General features: G+C 35.7%; 1 protein-coding gene across 1 annotated transcript; it reads right to left on the bottom strand.

The window, feature by feature from the left end:
- Positions 1-2070: 2070 nt before the first annotated feature.
- Positions 2071-23668, bottom strand: LOC306981445 (mitochondrial carnitine/acylcarnitine carrier protein-like). The gene is made up of 9 exons (XM_079581058.1): positions 23485-23668; positions 15565-15651; positions 14351-14478; positions 10928-11018; positions 9302-9419; positions 7760-7832; positions 6505-6614; positions 5002-5123; positions 2071-2223 (listed from the first exon to the last, which is right to left on the bottom strand). The coding sequence occupies exons 1-9, from the start codon at positions 23596-23598 to the stop codon at positions 2161-2163; spliced, it is 906 nt and encodes a 301-aa protein (XP_079437184.1). The 5' UTR covers positions 23599-23668; the 3' UTR covers positions 2071-2160.
- Between the last annotated feature and the right edge of the window lie 1522 nt (positions 23669-25190).

The raw sequence follows: 25190 nt of genomic DNA on the forward strand, positions 1-25190 counted from the left end.
ATTTTCGTGGTTTTCGGTTGCTACTTTTAGTCATTTCTTCGTCTTTATCGTGATACTTTTTTTTATATTAGTATAATTAGCGTTACACTGACAACATGTAGATATTTGAGCTGCATTATTTTATGATTTATTGGTGGAATAGGCCCCGAGCTCATCAGTCCCCCCCACTTCCGGTCATTTGCCGGGTGCCGGAAGTAAAAAAAAAAAAAAAAAAAAGCATTTATATTTAGCATTGAGTGTAATAATAATAAAAAATAAATAAAAATAATAACAAAAATGTGACAAAAAAATGACAAAAATGTGACAAAAAAATGACAAAAATGTGACAAAAAATTACAAAAATGTGATAAAAATTTGACAGAAAAATGACAAAATTGAGACAAAAAAATAACAAAATGTGACAAAAATGTGACAAAAATTTGATTTAAAAAATGACAAAAAAATGACAAAAATGTGACAAAAAATGACAAAAAAAATGGCAAAAATGTGACAAAATGTGACAAAAATGGGATGAAAAAATTTGACAAAAAATTGACAAAAAATGACAAAAAAGTTACAAAAATGAGTTGAATACCCCCAAAAAAATGGAAAAAAAAAAATCTGATGACGTGAGGAAAAAGATCCTCTCGGTTCAGGTGGGAGTTAAGAGGTGAACCTGCCCGGATCCCAAAAAAATTAGCATTGAGTGGGCTTTTTCTGTTTTTGTTTTTTCCCCTCCTGTATTAGGCTTATGTGTTGTGTAGCCAACAGTACATCCCACTGTACGCTGCTGTCTGTACCTTTCTATTATGTCAGAATTTTCTTTTTTCAAGAAAAAAAAATAGCTTTGACTTTTATACTAAGAGTTTAACCTCTTAACTCCCGCCTGAACCGAGAGCATTTTCTCCAGTGCAGCTTTACCCAAATCCTGTAGGCCAGTGTAACGACTCATTTGAAAGCTAAGATCTACAAAACTAAATTGATCTTTTTCCTCACATTATCAGATTTTTTTTCATCACTTTTTTTGTTGGGCAGTCATCTCATTTTTGTCAAATTTTCGTGACTTTTTTGTCACTTTTTTGTGAAATTTTTCATTTTTTTTTTTTTGTCCATTTTTTTGGTCACTTTTTCTCGTCAAATTCTTTTCACTTTTTTGTCCATTTTTTCCTCAATTTTTCGTCAAAATTTTCTCACTTTTTTTGTCAAATTTTTGTCCATTTTTTGTCAGTTTTTTCTCACTTTTTTTCACATTTTCATCTTTGTTTTCGTCTCAGTTTTGTTGCTATTTTCACACCTTTTTTCCAGAAGCTTTTAGATTGGGGTAAAGCTGGAGAAAAAGTGACTTGTAACTTTCTTGTCATTTTTTTGCCATTTTTCATCACATTTTGTCATATTTTTTGTCATTTCTTGTCAATTTTTTTGGCAAATTTTATATCACATTGACATTTTTTTGGTCATTTTTTGTCACATTTTTTTCGTCAATATTTTATCAAATTTGTGTCATTTTTTGTTACATTTTGGTCATTTCTTTGGTCAAATTTTTATCACTTTTTTGTCATATTTTTGTCATTTTTTCGTCAATTTCTTGTTACATTTTTGTGACATTTTGGCCACTTTTTCATCAATTTTCCTCACTTTTTTGTCAATGTTTTCTCACTTTTTTTGTCACATTTATATCATTGTTTTCGCCTCAGTTTTGTTGCTATTTTCACAGCTTTTTTTCCAGAAGCTTTTGGACTGGGGCAAAGCCAAACTGGAGAAAATGTGCTTGGTTCAGTTGGGAGTTAAGGGGTTAAAGGTGCATTATACAACTTTTTATGTAAAAAAAAACACAGCTGCTACCGGGTCGGAGCCACCAATACACACTAATAGAATCACGGAGAAGAAGCTAACAGGCTAACGGGCAAAGCTATAGTACTGCTTTAAGTGTTTTTTTCTGTTAGTAAAGCCCACAAAAAAACAAACACCACTTGTGCGCATTTATTCCTTTTTTTTTTTTACACATAATAAAATCGTCCAAAAAGAGCTTGCATACAAATAAGATAAAAACATTATTTATTCAAGTATATAATGATACACAGATGAAAACGAAAGCTCGAAAAGAGACAATAAAAATGTGATTAAAAACAAATGAATTCAGGTTTTTTTGTGCAAACACTGATGGACGGAGATTTTCGGCGTCTACCAAGTGGGAGCGGCGTAGTTCAGACCCTTCAGTGCCACCTCAAACCCCAGGAAACAGGCCTGAAACCAGACAGTTAGCAGAATGTGAATTAGTTTCAGACAAATTCAACAGTGTTTCATGTCGAATTAGGGGATGTGACAAAAGTGTCTATTATAAGTGATTAAAAAAAGACACAAAGAGGAGTATCAAGAGTCCCGCCCACCTCAAAGCCTGCCCTGGTTCCAAAGATCCAATTCATTTTTCTAAAGGACTTTGAAACAACGCGTGAATTCAGGACTATTAACTATTAACCTGAATATAAGCCGAGTAATTTATAAGAAAAAAAAATCGTCACTGCTTGATGAGCTACATTAAAAAGCTCAGTGGATGTGCGTTTACCCATATACTGGTCTATACGCCACAGGGGTCCACACTGTTCCAAGCACATTTGAAGCACCTTAAGCCACTGGAAATACAGGACTTTTCTCTTTGTGCGCCGTCAAATATTTCAAGAGCACGGCGGCCTAAAGGTACGTTGATAAAAAAAAACTTAAAAGTCTATACATTCAGCATTGGACAGGCAATTAATACTATGCTAAACATTACAACACAAAGAAATCCCAAACTGTTCATATTAGGAATTTATCCAACAGATATTTTTATACCTAGAAATTAATTTAATTGTCAATTTTGGTCTACTTCACGCTAAACGTTTAATAGCACTTTTCTGGGAAAAAAAATGGAATGTCCAAAAGAAGGGCATTGGGTACGAGAAATGGCATCAGCTCTAGCATTAGAAAAAATAACCTATATTTTGAAAGGTAAAGGGGAATCATTTGATCAGATTTGGCAACCTTTTATTACTTATTTGGAAAGGGTGGATCTGTCACATGTCTTGATGGAAAGTGGAGATTTGTAACTTCATGAGCATTGCATAGCATTTGGAGTTTTGGAGTGATTTTTTATATTTTTTATTATTATTATAATTTTTCTTATTGCACCTTTGGGGGGGGTTGGTTTGTTGTGGTATGCATGGGTCGGGCTGCCACTGTTTTGTATGCTTCCATATACTTCCTATACATATATTATTATTATTATTATAAATACTTTGATACATTTTGTACTTTTATCAAAGCCTGTAAAACAATTCTTGCTTTTTGAGAAAATTCAATAAAAATATTGTTGAAAAAAAAAAAAAAAGTCTATACATTCAATTTCATCACAGCACAGTTACTCCTCCTCGGGACGTCTGTGTTCACTGACCCGGCCCCCCGGGAGTGTCCCGCCCCGGTGTGCGGTAAACACTGCGGACAGAGGTGGAGGAAGACAGTCATAGGGTTTACACCATAGACTGTAAAAAACAATGGACGTCTTCTCCTCACTCCTCCCCGTTTACCATAATGACCACGGTCGTGAGGGGAATTCATGGTGGATTTACAGACTCCTCCTCCCCAGCTCTGACGAAGCATGTTCCTAAAAAGGGCATGCGGGCGGGATCTTCACCGTAGACTCCGCCCTTGCGTGACGTGTAGCTCGCGCTGCTCCAATGCTAACAGTCCGACCCTCATTAAGTACGAGATTTCTAAAATTCTTCTTATGAAAACCAGCCTGGTTTCTTTAATTGTGACTAACCCAGCGTTTTCTCAGGAGGAATATCTAGCCTAGTCTAGTGTTTAAAAAATTAAAGTTGTTTTTAAAGAGGGGGAATTATGCTTTTTTCAGTCCCATAGCACCAGTCTATATCACACTACAATGATGACCAAACCTTCTGTTGGTCTGTAAATGCAGTAAATTAGAATAACTGCCTTGTATCAAATGTCTCTCTCAAAATGGCTGTAGTGAATGTCTTGAAATAGGCCTCTGTCTCTTTAAGAACCTCTGAGCCTTTAGACACGCCCCCTCCACACGCTGTCTGTGGCATCAGTGGGGAGGGGGTTCTGCTGAGGAGCAGTGTTCGGTTACTCGGCTGGTGACGAAAGCTCGGAGGCGTCTCCAGGAGGTGGGGGCGTTCCTAGGAGGACTCGGGCAAACCTATCCCTAAAATGGCCGCCATCAGAGTTTTTACAGATTACTCAGAAATCCGTGAATGTGCCAAGGCAACACTTCAGCCATGTTTTTAATGAGGGAGTGACAGAATAACATGATGGAAAGCTTGAAAAAGTCTATTTTGCAGAATACCCCCCCTTTAAGGTGTCTAAACTCCAATGCTTTTCAATGGGGGCCTAGTGGCGATATGGAGGTACTACAGCAATGGCGGCCCCCAGTGTCGTGGTCATGAAGCAGAGCAGCCAGCGCCCATTAGTTTACACCTGTCCCAGTTATTGTGCAGGTGAGTGGGATACGCCCCAAAGGAACCGCGTGAGCTCTTCATCGTCTCCAGAACTTTATGGAGCTAGAAGGTCCCGGGTTCGATTCCCACCTGGACGGGGCCTTTCTGTGTGAGTTTGCTCGTTCTCCTCGAGTCTGCGTAGGTTTGCTCCGGGTGCTCCGGTCTCCACTACCACTAAAAACATGTACAATAGACCAAGATGGATGATGTGTGTGTGTGAGTGCATGGTCAGAGGGACCGTTGTGGAGTGAATGTAAAATTGTCTCATGTAAAGCGCCTTGTGACCATGTCTGTGAAAGGTGCTTCTTCTTTATGTTTGCATGTGGAGCTGTTATTGCATTTTCTCACGTCAGTTCCTTCATTAGAAATAACCAACCATAAACCAAGGTTCAAAGGGTGGGAAAAAGCGGTGGCTTATATTCTGAAAATGGCGGGACTCACTTTTAAACTGAACATTGTATTTACTGCAGAAAACTCAGTGAAAACATTGATATGATCAGATCGGGACCTCGTGTTAAAAACGACTCACAGCGTTGGCAGGAAAGGCTCGTAGAAAAACAGCGTTAAACCCTTTGTAGAGCGCCCTGGGCCCCTCCTCTTTCAGCAGCGTCCTCAGCACGTCCACCAGGCCCCGGTACTTCCCATCAGCGGCTGCGAACAGACAAAACAACACAATATGCGGATCAGTTACTGCAGATGCAAAGAGAGGGAAATCTGTAAAGACTGGCAGATCGAAGCAGCTGGATTTTCCCTGATGTTGAAAACTGATTTTGACAATTGGCCGTCGCATACTCCCTGAAAGGGCCCCATGAGCCCAGCCCCTCCCTTACTCCGAGAGAGAGAGAGAGAGAAGGAGGATAAAGAGGAGGAAGGAGAGCAAGACAGCAGCGAGTGTAATAAGTTACTGTAAACATGAAATAATATCTAGAAATTTGTAAAGACTGAATCAAAAAAAAGTAAGTCTCTAGCCCATTCCTGTGCGGAGTTAGGATTTTTTAAAGAAAAAACAGAATGTTCATTGTAGCCACTAGGGGGCATTACAATTTAAAAAAAGGAAAGAGTTCCACACGTGTCCAGCAGAGGGCACTGACATAACAAGAGCGAGTGTGGAGTGAATGAATAATGACTTCTATGTACTTTGAGGAACCACTGACACAGGCTTGTAAAGTGCAATACAAGTGTAAGCCCTTGTTATTAACCTCTTAACTCCCGTCTGAACCAAGAGGATCTTTTTCCTCACGTCATCAGATCATTTTTTTGTTGGGTATTCAACTTATTTTTGTAACTTTTTTCTCACATTTTTGTCATTTTTTTTGTTTCATTTTTTTGTAATTTTTTTGGCAATTTTTTATCAAATTTTTGTATTTTTTTTGTCATTTTTTGTCGCATTTTTGTCATTTTTTGGTCTTTTTTTTGTCACATTTTTGTCATTTTGTCGTCCATTTTTTTAGCAATTTTTTGTCATGTTTTTCTCACATTTTGTCACATTTTTGTCACATTTTTTGGTGTAATTTTGGTCTAATTTTGGTCTTTTTTTGTCACATTTTTGTCATTTTGTTAGCAATTTTTTGTCATGTTTTTGTCATATTTTGTCACATTTTTGTCATTTTTTTGGTCTTTTTTTGTCACATTTTGTCACATTTTTGTCATATTTTTTGTAAATTTTTGATCACATTTTTTATCACATTTTTGTCACATTTTTGTATTTTTTTTGTCATATTTTGTCACATTTTTGTCATTTTTTGGTCTTTATTTGTCACATTTTTGTCATTTTTTCGTCCATTTTTTGTCACTTTTTTGTGACATTTCATTCATTGTTTTCGTCTCAGTTTTGTTGCTATTTTCACACCTTTTTTCCAGAAGCTTTTGGATTGGGGTAAAGCCAAACTGGAGAAAATGTGCTCGGTTCAGGTGGGAGTTAAGGGGTTAGTGAAGCTACAGTCAAGTTGGGGCTTTGACCAAATCACAGGTTATTATTATTATTATTTTATTGGGAAAATGTTCTCTATTATTTGCGGCTGAAGAGACAAACCTGTTTGGAAGTTGGACTTGAGGACGTCCGGAGGCAGCGCGATCGTCCAGTTAAGGATCCCGGCAACTCCACCGGCCAAAAGGATCTTGGGAGTGCTGAGCTGGGACACACTGAGAGGAAAACACAGGAAAACACTCCGTTTAAACCCTTAACTCCCACCTGAACTGAGCACATTTTCTCCAGTTTGGCTTTACCCCAATCCAAAAGCTTCTGGAAAAAAGGTGTGAAAATAGCAACAAAACTGAGACGAAAACAATGATGGAAATGTGACAAAAAAGTGAGAAAACATTGACAAAAATGGACAAAAAAATGACAAAAATGTGATAAAAAATTGGCGAAAAAATGTGATGAAAAATGACAAAAAAATTGAAAAAATGTGAAAAAATGTGGAAAAAATGTGACAAAAAAATGACAAAAAAATGTCCCAAAAAATGTGATAAAAAATTGACCAAAAAATGACAAAAAATGACAAAAAATGACAAAAAATTACAAAAAATTACAAAAATGTGACAAAAGTGTGATAACAATTTTTCGAAAAAATTAAAAAAAATGTGACGAAAAATGACTAAAAAATTGACAAAAATGTGACAAAATGTGACACAAATTTGACAAAAAAATTACACAAAAAATTTACACAAAAAATGACAAAAAATTGACAAAAAAATGACAAAAAAAATAATTAAAAAATGATGGAAAAAATAACAAAAAAATTGACAAAAAAATGACAAAAATGTGACAAAAAAATTACGAAAAAGTGACAAAAATGTGACAAAAAATGACAAAAAAGTTACAAAAATGAGTTGAATCCCCAACAAAAAAATGATGGAAAAAAAATCTGATGACGTGAGTAAGAAGTTCCTCTCGGTTCAGGCGGGAGTTAAGAGGTTAAGGCCAGAGTTCACCATTTCTGTGGAGAAACGCTGAATCAGTGCAATATCTAAACAAACTATTGTGAAGATTAGATCATTTATCCAGGGCTGGACGGACCATCGGGAGCACCGGGGGTTTTCCCGCTGTGCCGACGTACTTTTGGGCCAGTCAGACCAGATAAGTAACTGGCAAGTTCCATTAACAATCAAATAATAAATGGGATGCAATTACACAACACATCCACCAGGTGTATCTGACGCTTTGTATCCCCCTCCGTTGGACTTTCTTGAGTTATGGTTCCCAGATATTATACATAATGAGCAATGGGCCTCTGCAGGTCTCGGATAGAACTTCACTCATGCCCCTCACGAGTCTCGTCACTGACCTCTGTCCGTCCGGAGTCAGCAGGTTCTTGAGGTATTCGTACGTGAGGAAGTACAGGCCGTTGGAAGGCACATCTGCAGACGACACAATCATCAGCTTTGACAATAAACTTTTAACCGAGCTTTACTCAAATCAAAAAGCCTATAGACCAGTGTGACGCCTCATTTGGAAGCTACGAAAACTGATCTAAAGGGATCTTTTTCCTCTTTATCCTCATTTCCTCCGTTTTTGTGGCTATTTTGACTCTTTTTTTAGGGAAGCTTTTACATTTGGGTAAAGCTGAACTGGGGGAAATGCACTTGGTTAACATCTTAACTCCCGCCGTAACCAAGCACATGTTCTCCATGTTCAGCTTTACCCAAATCTGAAAGCTTCTTGACTGCAGAGTTCACAGTCCATTAGGCCTCTATGCCTCATTTGTAACTAGGCTGTGTCATGATCACGGTGACTCTTTTTTGGGTCTATTTATGTCACTTTTTTGCAGCTTTTTTGTTGGGTTTTAGTTGCTATTTTTGTGCTTTTTTGCCTTGTTTTCGCCCATTTTTTTTTACCATTATTTTCTGCTTTTTTGTCAATTTTTTTCAGTTTTTTAGACCATTTTTTTCTGCTTTTTCATCACTTTTTTGTCACATTTTTATAGAATTTTTGTCATTTTTTTGTTGAATTTTTGTCACATTTTGGTTGAGTTTTTGTCACATTTTTTGTTGATTTTTTGTCACATTTTTTGTTGATTTTTTGTCACATTTTTGTTGATTTTTTGTCACATTTTTTGTTGATTTTTTGTCACATTTTTTGTTGATTTTTTGTCACATTTTTTGTTGATTTTTTGTCACATTTTGTTGATTTTTTGTCACATTTTTGTCACATTTTTGTCACATTTTTGTCACATTTTTTGTTGATTTTTTGTCACATTTTGTTGATTTTTTGTCACATTTTTGTTGATTTTTTGTCACATTTTTGTTGAATTTTTGTCACATTTTTGTTGATTTTTTGTCACATTTTTTGTTGATTTTTTGTCATTTTTTTGTCTAATTTTTGTTAAATATTTGTTGAATTTTTGTCACATTTTTGTTGAATTTTTGTCACTTTTTGGTTGAGTTTTTGTCACATTTTTGTTGATTTTTTGTCACATTTTTGTTGAATTTTTGTCACATTTTGTTGAATTTTTGTCCCATTTTTGTTGAATTTTTGTCATTTTTTGTTGAGTTTTTGTCACATTTTTATTGAATTTTTGTCACATTTTGTTTTCAGTTTTTGTCACATTTTTGTTGAATTTTTGTCACAATTTTGTCACATTTTTGGTCATTTTTTTGGCGAGTTTTTGTCACATTTTTGTCACATCTTTGTTGCGTTTACATCCTTGTTTTCTCTTGTTTTGTTTTTTGTGACTGTTTTGGTGCTTTTTTCCCCAAGAAGCTTTTTGATTAGGGTAAAGCCAAACTGGATCCGTTCAGGTGGGAGTTAATATCTTAAAACAAATGTAAATTCCGGTATTCCACTAGTTTTTCTGGGTAAAAGACAGTTGTTTTTTTTACGTCTGTACCTCTGATGAGCGTGAGCACCGTCCCTTTGTAAACGCTGCGGATCCCGTGCTCCTTGTACAGCCTCACAGCGCAGTCCACCGGGCCGGAGTACCGCGCCTCGCCGCCGCTCGCCTGCACCTGCAAACAACACTTCCATTATTACCGTCATCATTTTACACTCACAATATTGTCCCAGTGGGAGATTTCGTCCTCTGCAAATGACCCATCATTCAATATCTATGAGGTGAAACGTCAGCAACAAGAGGTGCTGAATTAAAGAACCTGACTTTTCCTAATGAAAAACAGACATTTTAACCTCTACCACCCGCCTAAACCAAATGCATTCTGTCCTCTTTTGGCTGTGTAACACCTCATTTGAAAGCTAAGACCCACAAAACTGACCTTTTTCCTCACATTGTTGCTGTGTTGTGTCACCTTTTGTATGTTGTTTTTTTGCTTTTTTTTTTGTCACTTTTTGGTTGAGCTTTTTTTCACTTTTTGTTGAATTTTTGTATTTTTTTTGTTGAGTTTTTGACACATTTTTGTTGAATTTTTGTCACATTTTTGTTGAATTTTTGTCACATTTTTGTTGAGATTTGGTCAGATTTTGGTTGAATTTTTGTAATTTTTTTGTTGAATTTTTGTCACTTTTTGGTTGAGTTTTTGTCACTTTTTGGTAGAATTTTTGTCACATTTTTGTTGAATTTTTGTCAGATTTTGGTTGAATTTTTGTCAGATTTTTGTTGAATTTTTGTCACATTTTTGTTGAATTTTTGTCACATTTTTGTTGAATTTTTGTCACTTTTTGGTTGAATTTTTTGTCACATTTTTGTTGAATTTTTGTCACATTTTTGTTGATTTTTTTTCTGATTTTTGTTGAATATTTTTCAGATTTTTGTTGAATTTTTGTCACTTTTTGGTTGAATTTTTGTCACATTTTGGTTGAATTTTTGTCACATTTTTGTTGAATTTTTGTCACATTTTTGTTGAATTTTTGTCACGTTTTTGTTGAGTTTTTGTTGAATTTTTGTTGAATTTTTGTCACATTTTTGTTGCATTTTTGTCACATTTTTGTTGAATTTTTGTCACATTTTTGTTGAATTTTTGTCACATTTTTGTTGAATTTTTGTCACATTTTTGTTGAGTTTTTGTTGAATTTTTGTCACATTTTTGTCACATTTTTGGTGCTTTTTTCCCAAAAATCTTTTTGATTAGGGTAAAGCCGCCCGCCTTAACATTAACAAGTGCATTTTCCCCAGTTTGGCTTTTTATTATTATTTTTTTGATCGGCATCATCAGCAAAAAGAACTGGAAACGTGGCCGTAGAAACAGAAGCAAAATCATTCATATAAATAATAAATAATAATGGTCCCAAAATTGACCCTTGTGGTGCACCATACTCCACAGAATTCCTTTTAGATTCATGTTTTTTTTAATACTGGGCTTTTCCCAAATCTAAAAGCTTCTCGATTGGAGAGCAACAATGCAACGCCTCATTTGAAAGCTAAGACCTACAAAAGTGACGGAAACTGTTCGTCACGCCGCCACATTTTTGTCATATTTTTGTTGTTTTTTAATCATTTTTTCTATCATTTTTTGTTGTGATTTTCTCACGTTTTGTAGTCGTTTGTCGAGCGAAGACTCACCTGAAGTAAACATTTAACCCTTTCTCCGGGAGCGACGATGACGGTGGTGAAGATCCCGGCCAGACACCCGGACAGGAAGATCTGAGTGTGTCTGTGGAGCGGGAGAGCAGGCAGAACGTCAGAAACATTATGGAGTAACTTTCCAGCTCTAAATAATAAGAGTAATAAAGCTCAGATCAAACAATAAACAGAGGCTTTAAAGCAATACTTAAGAACTCTTCCCTCTAGAGGCCATAAGCGCAACTGCAGGTGTAGTTTTTAACTTATTAAACCCTTAACTCCCACCTGAACCGAGCACATTTTCTCCAGTTCAGCTTTACCCAAATCCTGTAGGCCAGTGTAACGCCTCATTTGAAAGCTAAGATCTACAAAACTCATCTAAATGGATCTTTTTCCACACGTCATCAGATTTTTTTTCCATCATTTTTTTGGGGGGGGTTTCAACTCCTTTTTTTCATCAATTTTTGTCTATTTTTGTAATTTTTTGGTCAAATTTTTGTACATTTTTTGTGACTCTTTCATCATTGTTTTCGTCTCAGTTTTGTTGCTATTTTCACACCGCGACCCCGGGCTCTCCGGGCCCATGACCTCGGGCTCTCCGGGCCCATGACCTCGGGCTCTCCGGGCCCATGACCTCGGGCTCTCCGGGCCCATGACCCCGGGCTATCCGGGCCCATGACCTCAGGCTCTCCGGGCCCATGACCCCGGGCTATCCGGGCCCATGACCTCAGGCTCTCCGGGGCTCTCCGGGCCCATGACCCCGGGCTATCCGGGCCCATGACCTCAGGCTCTCCGGGGCTCTCCGGGCCCATGACCCCGGGCTATCCGGGCCCATGACCTCGGGCTCTCCGGGCCCATGACCTCGGGCTCTCCGGGCCCATGACCCCGGGCTCTCCGGGGCTCTCCGGGCCTGTGACCCCGGGCTCTCCGGGGCTCTCCGGGCCTGTGACCTCGGGCTCTCTGGGACTGTGACCTCGGGTTCTCCGGGCCCGCGACCCCGGGCTCTCCGGGGCTCTCCAGGCCCATGACCCCGGGCTCTCCGGGGCTCTCCGGGGCTCTCCGGGCCCATGACCTCAGGCTCTCCGGGGCTCTCCGGGGCTCTCCGGGCCCATGACCTCAGGCTCTCCGGGGCTCTCCGGGCCCGTGACCTCGGGCTGAGGCTCGTGTTGTGGTTTCGTGGGACACAGTAACATGAGTTGTGGGCGTGCGGGGTGTGTGTCTTTAAATAAACGAATGGGGCGGAGGGGCCGCTCTGTGACGTTGCATAAGCCCGGCCTCGGATTTCAGACCTCGGTTCAGGCTGTAAACACTTCACACAACACGGGCAGAGTTTACACTGACGTCGACGTAAAGAGAAACACCAGATCAGGTTTATACGGCGCCGCAAGTCAGATTTAATGCCATTTTAAAGCCTGAATTACTACATTCTTGTGCCACAAATGGAAAAATAAAGTCTTCATTTCATAAGAGTGGCAAACATTCCAAACAGAGGAATGAGAGGAAATTCTAAGTGGACACCTGTGAACAATTTCAGACAAAACTCATAATCTTTTCCTTATTTTCAATGTGATTTGTATCTCTTGTATCTCTTCTCATGAATAAATAAGTGAACAAATGATCCCAGGCTGACTGGAAATGGGTCATTGATCTGTCAGAGAAGAAACCACAGTCCTGTTTCAAAAGGAATAAATCAAACACAAGTAATCGTATTCATAACTATAAAAACTCTCATTAAAAGTGTTTGGCCCAAGTGCTGCCCTCGACTGTTCTCGACTGTCATTGGCCTCAATTGACTGTGAAAGCATTGGAGTTCTGCTATCTCATTAACACGCATTATATCAGCAGACGAGCAATGTCATTTTTTGAAAGAAATTAAGATTTAATCCCAGTTTTAATCCAATGCACAGCCCTATGCTTTCCGATAGGGCTGTGCAATTAATCGAAATTCGATTACGATTTCGATTACAACAGTAAACGATTACAAAATTAGCATAATCGCAAAAAATCGATTATATATATATATATATATTTTTTTAATTTTCTAATTTTTTTTCAAATTTTTAATCTTTGGATTTTTGTCACTTTTTTGATGGATTTTTGCAATTTTTTTGATGGATTTTTCTCCATTTTTTGATGGATTTTTGTCCATTTTTTGATGGATTTTTGTCTTTTTTTGATGGATTTTTGTCACTTTTTTGAAGGATTTTTGTCACTTTTTAGATGGATTTTTGTCACTTTTTTGCTGGATTTTTGTCACTTTTTTGATGGATTTTTGTCACTTTTTTGAAGGATTTTTGTCACTTTTTTGAAGGATTTTTGTCACTTTTTTGATAGATTTTTGTCACTTTTTTGCTGGATTTTTGTCATTTTTTTGATAGATTTTTGTCACTTTTTTGAAGGATTTTTGTCACTTTTTAGATGGATTTTTGTCACTTTTTTGATGGATTTTTGTCATTTTTTTGCTGGATTTTTGTCACTTTTTTGAAGGATTTTTGTCACTTTTTTGATAGATTTTTGTCACTTTTTTGAAGGATTTTTGTCACTTTTTTGAAGGATTTTTGTCACTTTTTTGATAGATTTTTGTCACTTTTTTGCTGGATTTTTGTCATTTTTTTGCTGGATTTTTGTCACTTTTTTGATAGATTTTTGTCACTTTTTTGATGGATTTTTGTCACTTTTTTGATGGATTTTTGTCACTTTTTTGATGGATTTTTGTCACGTTTTTGCTGGATTTTTGTCACTTTTTGATGGATTTTTGTCACTTTTTTGCTGGATTTTTGTCACGTTTTTGCTGGATTTTTGTCACTTTTTTGCTGGATTTTTGTCACTTTTTTGATGGATTTTTGTCACTTTTTTGATGGATTTTTGTCATTTTTTTGATGGATTTTTGTCACTTTTTGCTGGATTTTTGTCACGTTTTTGATGGATTTTTGTCACTTTTTTGATGGATTTTTGTCACTTTTTTGCTGGATTTTTGTCCCGTTTTTGCTGGATTTTTGTCACTTTTTTGATGGATTTTTGTCACTTTTTTGATGGATTTTTGTCATTTTTTTGATGGATTTTTGTCACTTTTTGCTGGATTTTTGTCACTTTTTTGATGGATTTTTGTCACTTTTTTGATGGATTTTTTTAAAGGCAACAAATAATCGTTTTAATAATCGTGATTTCAATTATGACAAAAATAATCGTGATTATTATTTTTTCAATAATCGAGCAGCCCTACTTTCCGATAATATTTAAGGCCTTCATTTTGACATTTCAGATATCACTTTTGATCCCAATGACACACAAAATGCTACCGTTGCCGTGGGAAACCCCTCGATCGGGTGAAATGTTTGTGGAAACCCTGTAGACGATGCATGTTTTGTACGCGACAGATAAACCCGGACTAAACCCGGACTAAACCGAGGAGGATACACCCACGAGAGCGGCTGGCTGGGGTCCGTCTGCTGCAGCTGTTTGCCCAAACCGAAGCCGAAGAAGCTGATGGCCATCATTGGAGCGACGCCGGCCAGAGGGGCCCCCATCCCCTTGTACAGGCCCAGGAGACCCTGCAGACAGAGAGGAACGAGATCATCTACAAAGATGTTTTCCGGCTCCGCCCCCAATTTTGTCCGGACCTTCACTCTTTTTCCATAATTTAGATAATTTTTTCTAAAGAGGTGTCTCAGAACATGACCATTCGCTGCCAGAGTGGCCTCAAATGTCTCTGTATTTTTCATTAAGGCGAGACACTGCAGGTGAATAGGGGAAAACAAATAAATGCAGAGATGTCAATTTGAAACTTTTGCTGAACATTAGATATAAATATGAGAAAAAAATGTATTGCACTTTTTCTGTCATTTTATGTTTTCACAAAGAAATAAGGCATTTTGAGCATTAAAATGGCCAAAATTGCCTATATTTTGGGAAATCAAAATAATGAATTGAGCCAGATTCAATTTTATGGTTTTATTTTATTGACATATTAGTAAATAAGATTTTCTCAGAGGGGATTTTGGATATTTTGTTTAGTTTTTCAATAAACTAATCATCAGTGAAAAAATCTGTAAAAACTCAAATTTCGCCTGTTTTTGTTGTTGTTTCAAAGCTGAATAAATCAGGCTAGGAATTAGATATTAAAAAATCCTTCTGAAAAAACCTTCAAAATCTTGTTGTGTCTCAGCCTGTAAAGTTTGGAGTCTGTGGGAGCTTCTATAAGGGCTCAGGCTCTGCCCGAGTGCGGCTTCTCTCATTCAGAGAAAACCAGCCCTGAAGTTTTGTAGCGAGTGCTCATGCTCGGCCCGTTCTTCCACTTTTCCGCTCCAGCGTCTCGTAGGAGGAAAAACACCATATTTGGGTGAAAGCGTCATCACGGGGCCCCTTAGCAGGACACGTGGATGTCAAATCTGTCAATATTTATGAATGAAAACCCGCGGCGCAGCAGCTACTTCCTGGTTCCACCTCGCAGACAAAACATCATAAAATAAACATCATCATTTTTATATCTGACATGAAAACTAAGATGTAAAGGGAGGAAAATAGATACAAATCTCCACTTCGACCACTGCGTGAAAGATCAATACTTTCACCTGCCGTGTCTCGCAGAAAAAGTCTGAATAACTGAATAAATGTGAAGTTCTGGAGTGTTTGTTCACCTCTTTGGACACGGTTTTCCTGAAACAGTCATAGGCTCCGGTGTAAAGCACTAAGTGAGCGGCTTTGGGCTGAGTCTGCAGGCGCACCTGGAAAACACAAGTCAAGCTACATGAGAATAATTAAGCAATAAAGTGTAGACAGATTTGAGAATTAAAAGGCATAAAACATACAGAGAAATGAACTGCTACAAGATACAAAACATGTCGGCATGGACAAGTGGAAGAGGATGGATGGATGGTTGGATGGTTGGATGGATGGATGGATGGTTGGATGGATGGTTGGATGGATGGATGGATGGATGGATGGATGGTTGGATGGATGGATGGATGGATGGATGGATGGATGGATGGATGGATGGATGGTTGGATGGATGGATGGATGGCTGGATGGTTGGATGGATGGATTCTGTTTGCCAGAAGCCTCCATGTCACCTATGTGGCTTCTGGCAAACAGAAAACGGGACTTCTAATGGTTTTCTTTTAAAAATGGCTTGTAAAAATGTGACAAAAAAATAAATAAAAATGTAACAAAAAATTAATAAAAATGTGACAAAAAATTAATAAAAATGTGACAAAAAATAAATAAAAATGTGACAAAAGAAAAAAAAAATGTGACAAAAAAATAAATAAAAATGTGACAAAAAATAATAAAAATGTTACAAAAAATTTATTAAAATGTGACAAAAAATAAATAAAAATGTGACAAAAAATAAATAAAAATGTGACAAAAAATAATAAAAATGTGACAAAAAATAATAAAAATGTGACAAAAAATTAATAAAAATGTGACAAAAAATTAATAAAAATGTGACAAAAAAATTAATTAAAATGTGACAAAAGAAAAAAAAAATGTGACAAAAAATAAATAAAAATGTGACAAAAAAATAAATAAAAATGTGACAAAAAATAAATAAAAATGTGACAAAAAATAATAAAAATGTGACAAAAAAAAAAAAAATGTGTCAAACTCTGGCAAATATGAGCTGAAAAAGAATGTGAAAAAGTGACAACAACGAGGCATAAAGACTGTATTGCGACTTGGAGCCTTTGTGATGAACTGCAGACACTGGGGGAAACTGAGTGAAGTGTCTTGCCCAAGGACTCTACGGTTCTCTGCAGAGTCAGACGTGGGGATTGAACCATCAGTAAACAGTTTGTGGCTGATTATCTCCATCCCCAGAGCTGCACAGCTGCTCAGACTAAAGACAGTTTGGAAACGCCCGACAGTGTGGACGACTCTGGACTGATAACAAACAACTGACAGATCTAAGGGCGTATCTCACATTCTGCAGCTCAGTCAACGAAAATGTTTCTCCTGGTTTTGCATCGGTCGCTAGAGGGGCCAGTCACAAGATGGCCGCCACGTTTGATTGAAACTTTTCGTCACTTTTTGTGTTTTTTGTATGTATTTGTTGTGTATTCGTCACTGTCTTGTGTCTTTGTTATGTTATTGTGGCTATTTTGTTGGTTTTTCATTGCTTTTTTTCATTGCTTTGTTATGTTTTTGTCATGTTTTTTTCACTTTTTGTGTTTTTTGTTGCTTTGTAGTTGTGTTTTTGTGGATTTTGTGTTGGTTTTTCACGGCTTTTCATCGTTGCTTTTTTGTCACGTTTTTTTTGTTGCTTTCCCGGCACATTTTTGCTCCGTTTTTATCCTCGTCGCTATTTTGATGCTTTTCTTTTAAGCTTTTAGATTTAGGCAAAGCTTGTTTTAAAAAAAAAAGATGAAAAAGTGGCAAAAATGGGAAAGACATTTGACAAAAAATGACAAAAATGTGACACATTTTTGTCAGACACTTCACTCAGTTTCCCCCAGTGTCTGCAGTTCATCACAAATACTCGCAATACAGTCTTCATGCCTCGTTGTTGTCACTTTTTCACATTCTTTTTCATCTCATATTTGCCAGAGTTTGTCACATTTTTGTTGTTTTTTTTGTCACATTTTTATTAGTTTTTTGTCACATTTTTATTAATTTTTTGCCCACATTTTTATTAATTTTTTGTCACATTTTTATTGATTTTTTGTCACATTTTTATTAGTTTTTTGTCACATTTTTATTAATTTTTTGTCACATTTTTATTAGTTTTTTGTCACATTTTTATTAATTTTTTGTCACATTTTTATTAGTTTTTTGTCACATTTTTATTAATTTTTTGTCACATTTTTATTAGTTTTTTGTCACATTTTTATTATTTTTTGTCACATTTTTATTAGTTTTTTGTCACATTTTTATTTTATTTTTTTGTCACATTTTTATTTATTTTTTTTGTCACATTTTCACAAGCCATTTTTAAAAGAAAACCATTAGAAGTCCCGTTTTCTGTTTTCCAGAAGCCTGAAAGTGCACATTGTCGTTGTGTCCTTGACACTTCACCCACATTGCCCCCAGTGTCTGTGTACATTGGTGTATGAATGAGAGTATGAATGGGTGAGTGGATCCTTGCTGTAAAGCGCTTTGAGTGCCTAATGTAGGTGGAAAAGCGCTTTATAAGTTGAGACCATTTACCTTTTACTAAAAATGTGATAAAAAATGGACGAAAAAATGACAAAAAAGCTACAAAAATGAGTTGAACACCCAACAAAAAAATGAGATGATGGATGGAGGGATAACGTGAGGAAAAAGATCCTCTCGGTTCAGGCGGGAGTTAAGAGCTTAACTACCGGACTACGTGTGCGGTTATACGAAAATAATGCAAGCTTGTTCGCACCCACCAGCCAATCAGAATCGAGTATTCACCCAGACCATGGTATAAATAAACATAACTCACACCAATGTCGAAGTATTCAGAGTATTCACAAGAAAACGCCACAGTGACTCCTCGTAACTCACGGAGATCACGGCTTTGAACCTCTGACCAAACGTTTGTGGTTCTGAGTCCCAAACGGAGTCGAGTATTACACGAGTCGCCAACAACAAATACATGAGATTAAAGTGAGATTAAGGTGATTAGTGTTTGGATGAATTAGATCAGTAACTCTCAGACAAACACGTGACCCGACGTTTGTTCCTAGAAAGAATAAAGTCTGCAACTTCCGTGAGAATGAGACGTCTCTAAGGGTGAAGGAGTTGGAAAAACACAGTTGTTTTTCACCCGAGCAAATACAGCAAATAAATTAAACAAAATCCAGCAAAAAAAAGACAAAAAAATGACAAAAAAGACAAAAAAAATGTCAAAAATCTAGCAAAAAAAGACCAAAAAACAAAGCAAAAAACAGCAAAAAAAAGACAAAAATCCAGCAAAAAACTACAAAAAAAAACTGCAAAAAAAGACAAAAATCCAGCAAAAAAATGACAAAAAAAACCTGCAAAAAAATAAGTGACAAAAATCCAGCAAAAAAGACAAAAAAAACCTGCAAAAAAGTGACAAAAATCCAGCAAAAAACTGCAAAAAAAAAAACTGCAAAAAAAGACCAAAATCCAGCAAAAAAAGACCAAAAAACAAAGCAAAAAAAATGACAAAAAATGACAAAAAAATGACAAAAAAATGACAAAAAAATGACAAAAAAATGACAAAAATCCAGCAAAAAACTGCAAAAAAAAAAACTGCAAAAAAAGAAAAAAATCCAGCAAAAAAATGACAAAAAAATGACAAAAAAAGACAAAAAGTGACAAAAATCCAGCAAAAAAAAGTGAAGAAGACATATTTAGTTTCTCTCTCCTGTGGCTGTTTGTGCCGAGGACACTGAGCTTCACCAGAGACGTCTCACAGATCCCAGGAATGGATGGACCAAAAACCAAGTTTCATTTTCTTTTTGACATTTTTTGTTCCGAAATTCCTGATTTTTTTTAGAGCATTTTTATCTGGTCCTCTCATGATGCTTTTCTTTCATTTCATTAGACATGACACAGTTTAACCTCTTAACTCCCGCCTGAACCGAGATGATCTTTTTCCTCACGTCAGATTTTTTTTTTCCAACATTTTTTGTTGGGTATTCAACTCATTTTTGTAACTTTTTTGTCAATTTTTTGTCATTTTTTTTGTTAAATTTTTTGTGATTTTTTTTGTCATTTTTTCGTCAATTGTTTTGTTATTTTTTTGTCATTTTTTTTGTCATTTTTTGTAAAATTTTTTGTCAAGTTTTTGTCACATTTTTGTAATTTTTTTGTAATTTTTTTGTTACATTTTTTGTTATTTTTTTGTTATTTTTTTGTCATTTTTTTGTCATTTTTTGTAATTTTTTTGTAATTTTTTGTAAATTTTTTGTCAAGTTTTTGTCACATTTTTGTTATTTTTTTGTCATTTTTTTTCAATTTTTTGTAATCTTTTTGTCATTTTTTTGTCATTTTTTTTTTTAATCAAATTTTTGTCATATTTTTGTCAATTTTTTGTCATTTTTTGTCACATTTGTGTCATTTTTTCGTCAATTTTTTGTCAATTTCTTGTCAATTTCTTGTGACATTTTTGCCACTTTTTCATCAATTTTTCGTCACTTTTTTGTCACATTTCCATCATTGTTTTTGTCTCAGTTTTTGCTGCTGTTTGTTGCTATTTTCACAGCTTTTTTCCAGAAGCTTTTGGACTGGGGTAAAGCCAAACTGGAGAAATTGTGCTCGGTTCAGGTGGGAGTTAAGGGGTTAACTATAAAAAGAACACGACTTACATCCTGTGTCATCACCCAGCGTTAGTGATGGTGTTTGAAGAGTTTCTTGATAAGTATTGCCATTAGATTTAAGATTTACGGACAGAGCACTAATCCCTGTGCCACCTGCTCCACAAGGACAGTTTCTTGGGTCACTACTTTTTACTTGTATACTCTACAGCGTTATAACAATTTACAGATGATTACTTTGGTGACAAAATGCTTGGGCTCATTTTTGTTTTCACCACTGCTCTGTTCAGTCAAACAAATGCCTTGACCAGGCAATTGCCCTCTTTGCCTTTTCCTCAGTGACATCGTAAGCTGATAATCCTCTCAGCGTTTACAACTTATCCCTCACATAGTGGCCTGACATCGTGGTTCATGTTTGTCCAGGCAGTCATGGGCCAACTGTAATCAAATCTGAGCTTGTAGTAGATGCTTTAATGGCCGCCTCATTTAGTTCTCTTAACTCCCGCCGGAACCGAGAGGACCTTTTTCCTCAAGGCATCAGATTTTTTTTTTTAATCATTTTTTTGTTGGGTATTCATCTCATTTTTGTCATTTTTTAGGGTCATTTTTTGTCACATTTTTGTAATTTTTCTGTAATTTTTCTATCACATTTTTGTCATTTTTTATCAATTTTTTGTCCTTTTTTTCATCTATTTTTTGTCACATTTTTGTCATTTTTTGTCATATTTTTTGTCATATTTTTTGTCATTTTTTTTGTCACATTTTTGTCATTTTTTTGGTCATTATTTTTATCATTTTTCGGTCACATTTTTATCATTTTTTGTCAAATTTTTGTCATTTTTTTGTCACATTTTTTGTCATTTTTTTGTCATTTTTTGTCACATTTTTATCATTTTTTTGTCACATTTTTGTCATTTTTTTGTCACATTTTTATCATTTTTTTGTCACATTTTTATCATTTTTTTGTCACATTTTTGTCATTTTTTTTGTCACATTTTTATCATTTTTTTGTCACATTTTTATCATTTTTTTGTCATATTTTTGTCATTTTTTTAATCATTTTTTAATCATTTTTTTGTCATATTTTTGTCATTTTTTTTATCATTTTTTTGTCATTTTTTCGTCAATTTCTTGTGACATTTTTGCCACTTTTTCATCAATTTTTCGTCACTCTTTTGTCAAGGTTTTCTCACTTTTTTTGTCACATTTCCATGATTTTTTTTCCCACTATTTTCACAGCTTTTTTCCAGAAGCTTTTGGACTGGGGTAAAGCCAAACTGGAGAAAATGTGCTCGGTTCAGGTGGGAGTTAAGGGGTTAAAAACATCAGATGCCCTCCCATCCTCTTGTTCTCCTGACGTGAAAATCAGAGTTGGGAGAATGACGTCATGGACCTTGTCATTATGATCAGGCTGAAAACTTTTGGAGGAATATTTGAAAATGCACAAGCTTCCAATTACTAAAAAAGAGCTTAAACTATAGATACAGACGGCATCTCTGGAATCGCCCATATATGGTCATGTTTGAAAACAGTTAAGGGGGAAAACAATTTTGAAAAAATCTAAACTTTCTTTAATTATTCAAAAACTACTTTAACAAACGCTGAATTATGAATAAAGTTTTCTACTAAATAATGATACAAAGACATGGGGAGGAGCAAAGAGGTTCAACAGCCCATTTTTGTCAAATATTTGCCACTTTTTTGCCATATTGGAGTCACATTGTTGTCACTTTTTTGACAATTTTAGTCACTTTTTTGACACGTTTTTTCCCACATTTCCCCCCAAATTTGTTCACATTTTTGTCACTTTCTTCCACATTTTTTCCACATTTTTTGTCACATTTTTTCCACATTTTTTGTAACTTTTTTGCCACTTTTTTGTCACATTTTTTCCACATTTTTTTCACATCACTTTTTTTTATTTTTTGGTCACAGTTTTCCCCCCAAAAATTGTCACATTTCTATTTTCCCATTAGTTTTGTCACTTTTTTTGCCACATTGTTGTCACTTTTTTTTTCCCCACTTTTTTTTCACTTTTTTTCCAACATTTTTCCCACATTTTTTGCCACTTTTTTCCCACATTTTTGTCACATTTTTGTCACATTTTTGAAAAAAAAAATTCCAACATTTTTGTCACATTTTTGTCACTTTTTTCCGCATTTTTCCCACATTTTTGCCACATTTTTGTCAGTTTTTTCCACATTTTTTGTCACATTTTTGTCAGTTTTTTGTCACTATTTTGCCACTTTTTTTCACATTTTTGTCAAATTTTTGACCATTTTTTTAAACTTTTTTTCCAACATTTTTGTCACTTTTTTCCACATTTTTTCCACATTTTTTCCCACATTTTTGTCAGTTTTTTCCACATTTTTTGTCACATTTTTGTCAGTTTTTTGTCACTATTTTGCCACTTTTTTTCACATTTTTGTCAAATTTTTGACCATTTTTTTAAACTTTTTTTCCAACATTTTTGTCACTTTTTTCCACATTTTTTCCACATTTTTTTCCACATTTTTGTCAGTTTTTTCCACATTTTTTGTCACATTTTTGTCAGTTTTTTGTCACTATTTTGCCACTTTTTTTCACATTTTTGTCAAATTTTTGACCATTTTTTTAAACTTTTTTTCCAACATTTTTGTCACTTTTTTCCACATTTTTTCCACATTTTTTTCCACATTTTTGTCAGTTTTTTCCACATTTTTTGTCACATTTTTGTCAGTTTTTTGTCACTATTTTGCCACTTTTATGTCACATTTTTTCACATTTTTGTCAAATTTTTGCCACTTTTTTGTCACATTTCTGTCAGTTTTTTCCACATTTTTTCCACATATTTTTGTCACTTTTTTTCCACATTTTTGTCACTTTTTTGTCAGTTTTTTCCACATTATTCCCACAGTTTTCCCACATTTTTCCCACATTTTTGTCACTTTTTTCCACATTTTTTGTCACTTTTTTCCACATTTTTCCCACATTTTTGTCAGTTTTTTCCACATTTTTTCCACATTTTTTCCACATTTTTGTCACTTTTTTCCACATTTTTTGTCACATTTTTGCCACTTTTATGTCACATTTCAGTCAGTTTTTTCCACATTTTTCCCACATATTTTTGTCACTTTTTTGCCACATTGTTGTCACATTTTTGTCATACTTTTGTCCTCTTTTTGTTGCGTTTTCATCCTCTTTAGATTTGGGCACAGCTGAACTGCAGAAACTGTGCTTGGCTACAGTGGGGGTTAAGAGGTTAAACGCACTTTAACCTACATGTTAAACCTCCACATCCCTACAAACCGTCTCCAACACTGTCTCAACTTTTCCTGCACTATCTGAAGCCCGTTCATTCCCACTGCCTCGGGACGAACTTCCGCTCACCTTGATCGTGTCCAGGGGGTGACCCGCCAGGAGCAGACACGCGCCTCCGAATCCCCCGGCCACGAAGTTCTTCAGCGGGGAAACACTGTCAGCGGCGAGCCTCTCCTGCCCCATCCTCACGGTCCCTCATGGCCGACGGAGCGCACCCCTTCACGCGTCGATTCGGCCCCCCAAAAAAAACACTCTCGATGGTCCCGACCTCTGCGGCAGACACGAGCGCTCCTTCTGTCGGGGGGGTGGAGATCGGACCGTCAGCGCTCGGCTTGGGCACTTTGACGCGCGGTTACGCATATGGGTCGGCCTATCTGCGCGTCACGGACTTTGCCTTGGGTCACAGAGGAGAATTGTCCTCGTTTAGACCCGGGTTACTTATAGGCTGCTTTAGAACTGCTTTGCTTTAAGTTTAGAACTGGGATTGTTTGGTTTGCCCGACGTAATGTTGACGTGATTAGTCCTGTTGTTGGTAAAGGCAAAGAAAGTGCGTCACTAGTTCGCTTTTGGAATCCGATTTGGTTGGTTTGTATTGTCGAAAACCAAACCAAGTGAAGAGCTTTGTGACGCCCCTGGGAACAGTTTTCTTGCCATGTCGACTCGTACCCATTGTGCCCGTACACAGCTTTTGATCAAGCTTGTTAACCTCTTAACTCCCGCCTGAACCGAGAGGATCTTTTTTCCTCACGTCATCAGATTTTTTTCCCAGCATTTTTTTTGTTGGGTATTCAACTCATTTTTGTAACTTTTTTGTCATTTTTTTGTCACTTTTTGTCACATTTTTGTCATTTTGTGTATTTTTTTTTTGTATTTTTTTGTGTCAATTTTTTATCACATTTTTGTCATTTCTTTGGGTCATTTTTTATCACATTTTTGTCATTTTTTTGGGTCATTTTTTGTCACATTTTTGTCATTTTTTCGTCAATTTTTTAATCACATTTTGGCACATTTTTGTAATTTTTTTTTATCAAATTTTTATCACATTTTGTCACATTTTTGTCATTTTTTTTGTCATTTTTTTGGTCATTTTGGTCATTTTTGTGTCAATTTTTTGCCTTTTTTTGTCAAATTTTTATCACATTTTTGTCATTTTTTTGGTCATTTTTTGTATTTTTTGGTAAATTTTTTATCACATTCTTGTCATTTTTTTTTGTCATTTTTTGTCACATTTTTGTCATTTTTTTTGGGTCATTTTTTATCACATTTTTATCATTTTTTGGCACATTTTGGCACATTTTTGTCATTTTTTTGGTCATTTTTGTCATTTTTTCGTAAATTTTTTGCATTTTTTTGTCAATTTTTTATCACATTTTTGTCATTTTTTCGTAAATTTTTTATCACATTTATATCATTTTTTGTCACATTTTTGTATTTTTTTTGTCACATTTTTATCACATTTTTGTCACATTTTGGTCATTTTTTTGGGGTCATTTTTCGTCAATTTTTTGCATTTTTTTGGTCAAATTTTTATCACATTTTTGTCATTTTTTGTATTTTTTTGTCAATTTTTTATCACATTTTTACTTTCACTTAAAAGTATTCTTATGAGCACTTTGAAGTATACTACAAGTGGGCCTATTCAGTCCCCAGGAGTATACTTGTGAGTACACTATAAGCACACAGGGGAAAATATACTTAAGCACACTTAACATTATGTAGTACTTCTTACCTTGTCTCTGACAGAAGCTTCAGTATATATATTATATATATATATT

Source organism: Gobius niger, assembly GCF_951799975.1.
Source record: "Gobius niger genome assembly, chromosome: 22".
NCBI classification, from domain to species: Eukaryota; Metazoa; Chordata; class Actinopteri; order Gobiiformes; family Gobiidae; genus Gobius; species Gobius niger.

Excerpts from the sequence above, each read along its gene's own strand:
- LOC306981445 (XM_079581058.1), bottom strand. The coding sequence starts at position 23,598 with ATGGGGCAGGAGAGGCTCGCCGCTGACAGTGTTTCCCCGCTGAAGAAC. Across the intron at positions 15,652-23,484 it reads ACCCCCTGGACACGATCAAG|GTGCGCCTGCAGACTCAGCC; the intron begins GTGAGCGGAAGT and ends TGTGTTTTCCAG. Across the intron at positions 6,615-7,759 it reads CTGACTCCGGACGGACAGAG|TGTGTCCCAGCTCAGCACTC; the intron begins GTCAGTGACGAG and ends TTTTCCTCTCAG.